This window comes from Poecilia latipinna, unplaced genomic scaffold (assembly GCF_001443285.1).
Source record: "Poecilia latipinna isolate Pla-1442-1.1 unplaced genomic scaffold, P_latipinna-1.0 Scaffold3753, whole genome shotgun sequence".
Taxonomy (NCBI): domain Eukaryota; kingdom Metazoa; phylum Chordata; class Actinopteri; order Cyprinodontiformes; family Poeciliidae; genus Poecilia; species Poecilia latipinna.
This window is the reverse complement of record NW_015116369.1, coordinates 32,467-38,426: the sequence shown is the minus strand read 5'-3', so window position 1 is coordinate 38,426 and position 5,960 is coordinate 32,467. Positions and strand designations below refer to the sequence as shown.

The 5,960-nt window shown below is 42.5% G+C and overlaps 1 protein-coding gene across 1 annotated transcript in view; it reads right to left on the bottom strand.

The window, feature by feature from the left end:
• Positions 1-3,217: 3,217 nt before the first annotated feature.
• Positions 3,218-5,960, bottom strand: part of anln (anillin, actin binding protein) — a 19,309-nt gene continuing 16,566 nt past the window's right edge. Inside the window, exons 17-20 of the mRNA XM_015024663.1 lie at positions 5,194-5,313; positions 5,003-5,110; positions 4,301-4,473; positions 3,218-4,215 (exon numbers count right to left, since the gene is read on the bottom strand). Of these exons, the coding sequence (XP_014880149.1) occupies positions 4,101-4,215; positions 4,301-4,473; positions 5,003-5,110; positions 5,194-5,313 (516 nt within the window). The 3' untranslated portion in view covers positions 3,218-4,100. The remainder of the gene's footprint in view (positions 4,216-4,300; positions 4,474-5,002; positions 5,111-5,193; positions 5,314-5,960) is intronic.

Here is a 5,960-nt window from a genome sequence, read left to right as displayed (position 1 = left end):
CGGAAATCGGCCCGATTATGATCGGTGACCGATCGATCGGCTCACCTCTATTCCGTACTGCTGTAACAATGCAAATTTCCCCACTGCGGGATTAATAAAGGAATGTCTTATCTTCTCCCTGAGCATGCCGGGGTTTTCTCTGGATACTCCCACTTCCCGCTCACGGAAGTGGAACTTTATTTTTATCTGTGAAAACAGAAAAGATTCGACTTTTATTCAGGGTTCCACTTTATTCTGAAGCTAAATTGTGAGCTCACTTCAGGCTGTGGAGCAGCTGCTCCATGCAGTCCATTCATGAACCCGCTGCTGACCAGCTGCAGCTTTTCATAATGCAGCATTCTGTCTGCCAGCATCACTATCTTCGTCCTCCTCTTCGTTGTCTCGCTGCGGCGGTTTAAACGGCAGCAGGCTCTTCTTGTAACGGCTTCAGTTGACACATTAAAAAAACTAAACCTGAAGTCCTGGCGCCCCGCTCCAGATCTACGTCACGCAGAAGCTACTCATATCGGCTGCAGAGATCCAGCTCAGATGAATCTCTACATCATTAACAACAGAAAGGAGATGTAACATACCGTTCACTTTACCACAATCCAAAACAATCTTCTGACATTTCCACGCACTGATGGAACAACGGTAAGCCAGCGAGGTTACAAGCCAGGCTGCAGCTCCTGCTGAGGAAGCAGGAGGAGCACAGGGCATTGTGGGTTGACTCTTCAAAATAAAAGTGCATAGGCGACGAGAAAGATGGAACTGGAATTACATGTCAAACTTGACGATAAAACCGATCAAGTTAGAGGAACGAGATAAAAAGTCAGCTGTGAAGTGAGTGAGTTTCTCTCTAACTCAGACGGATCCAGGGTTTAAGGTTCTCGGATGGTGTTTTATTGTGAAATCCATCACGTATCGCAAGCACCATGCAACAAAAAGTTATGTTGCATCACCTGAGCAATTATCTTTGTTACACAGTCTCTCTGAGAACATGGTGACATGTCAGCATGTCAGCCCGATGCAGGGAGTTTCCGCAGGTCCCTTCATCATGGGGCGGTACCGGCCGCGGTACTGTCTCTGTACCCGCTGGTCCAGTTGGTGCCTGTCTCTACCCTCAAGAGGAAAGAGGGAGACAAACCCAGCCTGTCTCAGGGCAGCTCAGAGGCACATTGGCCAGACACACAACTCCCAGTCTGACCAGTTAACCTACCTTAAACTCAGCTTCAACTGAAACATAGCAGTAGGAAGGCTGGCTTTATATCACACAAAGACTGTTCCAAAGAGAACCATTGCTTATATGAGCAGAAATAAGAAACATTAAATCAAGTTACAAATTAACATGAGCTCAAGTTCCTGCTGGAATACAGCGCCTCATTGAGATTCCAAGCGATCTGTAACAGATCAATAACCCACCTTCATCACAAATGCAGAAAGGTGTCAATGTAACAAAGGAATAACTCCTGCCAGCTGCTCAACTATATTGTCCTAAAGACTCTGTTAGCTGCTTAACAAGGTGCCTTAATTACTGCTCTGAATGTTGCAAAAAACATTGAAAGCTCTTTACCAATGAACTGTTTCCTCTGATCATCCTTGAGATGTTTCTGCAGGTAAAATGGAGCCGCCTGTGGTAAACTCAGTTGACTAGATTGATTTGGAAAGGATCACATTTGTCTATGTAAGGTCCCACAGTTTACTGTGCAGGTCAAAGGTCAAACACCAAGCATGAAATCAAACCAACTGTCTGTAGACCTCATACACTGAATTGTCTTGAGGCAGAAATCCAGAGAAGAATCCAGAAACATTTCTGCTGCTTGGAGGTCAGTGAGCTGAACGGTGGAGGAAGCCAGAGCCAGCAGGACTCTTCCTGGAGCCGCTGCCTTCTGAACTGAGCCATCAGCTCAGAGCAGAAGGGCTTCAGTCAGGGAGGAGGCCAAGAACCTGATGGTCTCTCTGTCAGAACTCCACTCTGTGGGCTCTGACCTCAACCCAGGGATTCCTCCAATGTATTAAAAGTCAAGTGGGCTGCCAGGCATGAAATGAAAATATTTCTTTGTGAACAAAGCGTTATATGTGTGGCATGAGCGTTTACATGTCAATACACTGACTCTGTGTCTGTGCTGATAAAGTTAATGTGCTAACCAGTTAAACGGTCCATTAGTGGACCGGTGGTTCAGTCCATGTCACTCAACATGACAAGTTTTTTCTTTAAATCTTATTTTATTTTTTGTGATGACACAATGCATCACACTGTGCTATAAAATGCTTTCAGGCAGAGTTGCAGTGCGCAGTCATGCGTACATCAGGAAAACTCATCCCATAAAGCTTGTGCAACCAAAACAGTGTTTGTGGCGCTTATTAAAAACTCAATAGACACAAAATGGAAGAGCTACTAAAGCCAGATAAATTAATTCTCCATATTGGCCCCTCAGTATCCAGCAGAGCTGCAGTACAGGGGGTTTTATCATGCAGGGCCAGTCCAAAGTTGTATGAAGCCTTGAGCAGAATTTGATTTAGGGGCCCCTCAGCACCACCAACAGCATTTTATTATGGATTTAGAAAAATCTGGAACAGGGACCTACCTTAATTGGCCAACCTTAAAAGTAATCAGTGATAATTGTAGTTTACCAACATGTATTTGTTAACACAGCTCAAACTCAAAGCATGAAATTGTAGCAATGGTAAAACTTGGCAGCTCCTTAAAATCTTACATTTAAATGTTAATTTAAAATATATGCTGAAACCATTAAACCAAATTTAACAGCATTGATATTCTTGAATGTTAAATCTCTAAATATGTGCTAAAATGTTAGCATTTATGGGGCCCCTGAAGGCCTAGGGGCCTTACGTAGCCGCTTAGTTTATTTATGTCATAGGCCAGTTGTTAATGTGATCAGCATAACGTTTTTTTTTTTTTAGATCCACTAACTGCTGATTTAATTTTGATTTAAAAGAAGCACAAATAATTGATATTTTAGTTGTATTTTATTTGTTTTTAGTCAGCAGTGTCTTCCAGTAACATAATTACCCAGTAATATTTTTACATTTCCTGTCAACATCTTTTAATTCATGAACACGCTGGGGCACTTGTGGGCCGCCTTGGCGCCACGACCAGCAAGCTTAGCAAGTTTTCTGGAGGAAACCCTGCCAACCCCTTAGAGACAGCAGGTAGCTAAATGAAACTGGAGTGATATCCACAAACAGCAGAGCCAGAAGCAATAAGACAAAACCATTGAATATTGACAAACTTGTCTTCATTGTTGACATTGTGAAAGACATTTTATTCAATCACATTCAAAAACTCATGATCAGCACCTAATGGTGCGGAGAAAGGTCTGCTTACACACACTAAATCAGTAAACATGCTAAACCACTGAACAGGAAGAGCACGTCGCCATGGATACCAGTCTAACAAGCTGGGAACAAGTCACATATCCTGCCTAGAATGTAGTCTTCTGAATCTACAAGTCAGCTGGCCATCTATTTGACGGTTATACAGATCGACCAATCACATTTGCGCTGGTTGTTCTTCAGTGTAGCATGGTAACAGATTCCACCCACATCTACCCAAAACTTTTCACACAGACATTTCAAACAACAAAGTGTGGTGCAGAAATTCCATCAAAAATCTGTGCATCTTAATAAATTTCACAAGTCATAAAAGAAAATATATAAAGTATAAAAGTATGAAAAGCATTTCTGTTGGTTTGTGCGGCCATGCAGTATAAAGTGTGATAAAAGTCAAGCAGTTCAGTTCAGTAGTCACCCTGAGGGCTGGTACTGATCAACACATTGTACGGCAGACTGTCTGCATTAAGCAATACAATAAAATAAAATATATGCATTAAAAACAAGGTGGTAATGAATAAAATAGAACTCCAAAGGCCTGTCTCCTAAACAAAAACACTGTTCTGAAATGTCTCCAACATATGGCTTTAATAACCTCAGCTAGTGGAGGCGATTGGTCATCTCCCATCAGATATCCACACTAAAGCATTAATCACTTTTATTATTTATGTATGGATATATATATATATATATATTGCACACAAGTATTTTTTAAGACAGCCCAGAGAGCCAAACTGACTGGGAGGTGGGGGAGGGGGTTGCTGTGGTTACAGAGGCTTGTAGCAGGCGGCCGGTTGCCCCATCCTCAGATCCTCTAGAATCTGGTTCAGCTTTTTCATCCACAGATTTCTCTCATCCTTGGTGTCAGCACTCAACCAGTTTCTGCAAAGGAAACCAAGAATCAGTCAGCCAGACATGTTGAGGAAGGTACCAGGCACCTGGGGAGGTCAGAGCGACAGGAACCTACTTGGTGACACACATGGTGTCCATGCACTGACTGACTAGAGTCTCCTTGTCGTCCTCTCTCTGGGGTCTGACTGTGATGAGCTCGAATGTGTTTGGTCTGGCACAGAACTCTCGGTTGGCTGGCTCCACCTTCTCACTGGTGCAGTTGGCCAGGTTGATGCGACCAATAGGATTCTGGGAGGAAGAGAACAAACCATCAGGACTTTCTGATAGGGAAGCACAATCAACACTTTTACTCCCTTTAACGATACAGATATCTGAAGTTTGGAATCGGCCCATACCAATCTGATACACAAAAACAGTCATGTATTGACTTAAAACGTTTTTTGCTCCCCCGCCTAAAGACGGACATAATGTAATGAATTACAAATGTATTTAATAACTTTCCACCAGTACATTACACTTAAATACAAGCTTCAAATAAATTAAAGATGTAAAAACATATTTAATTTGTTTCTCAGTGCAATTAGGAGGATAACAGCCAATGTAAATAATACAAAGAAACTGACTAAAACAATAGGCATTTTGTCACAGAGACCCCAGCTACAATTTTTTTTTTTCAATGTCAGGACCGATGCAGATAAAAAATTAACCCCCACAGCTCCTAGTGATCAATAAATTATTGATTTCATCTCTATGGATTGGTGCATCCCTTTCTGATGCTGTTTTTTCACTAAACACAAGAAGTTATGCAGAGTGATACCTTCCGCTTCTCGTCATCAGGATAGGTCCAGTAAGAGATGCAGTATCCTGACAGAACACACCATCTTCTGTGCCACGCTCCAAACCCACTTACATCTTCAAACATGGTCTGCAGAAACAACGATCTACTGTGATCAGAACTAGAGTGGTACAAGTAGACCTGATGGGTTTCCACTTAGCTCTCCTACTCACCAAGAAGCCCCTCTCCTCCACCGTGGAGCAGCCCACTTCACACTGCAGCTGGAGGTGGATGTGGCCCTCCAGAGGGCACAGGAACGGCACCTTCAAAACAGGGACAAGCCCAGACATCAGTCAGCTTAGAAAGGATGCATGGTTGGAAGTGGTCACAAACAGGTGTGTGACAGTGAGTTGGTAAAGTATTTCAACTATATTACGCAGTAAATGTTTTATTGAAATTCCTCTGTGCACATTTCCACTGAAGGGTACAAAACCAGGCACTTCATGTAAATGCAGCTAACCGATACAGTACTAGTGCATAAAAAACATCTTGAAATAAAGCCTCGACTGAAGGGTCCCAACACAGAATGGGCGTGGCTTGAAGTCAACCAACCAATAGCACACAGCTGATCCGCCTCAGGAAGTGGAAATAAACCTGTAGGTGGAAGCCAGGCTCTTTTGATTCCAGAATTACAGCAGGATAGAACCCTTAACAATTCAACCTTTAATTCACTAACAAAAAAAACGAAATAAGCTGGTTAGACAAGTTAAAAATAAAAGGTGTGTGAAGTTTGAACTGGGAGATGACTGAAGTAACATTGTGAACTTTAATCAGAAATGTTTAGCATCCTCCCAACACAGACCTCCTGCTTTGGGCTGGATCTAAAAAGTACCACCTTACAAATTTTCAAGATTATTTTCGTTCATTTTTTTTGTTCTTGGCATATGCATATGATGTAAGCAGGGTTTCCCCCAGAAAACTTGCTAAGCCCGGTGGTCGG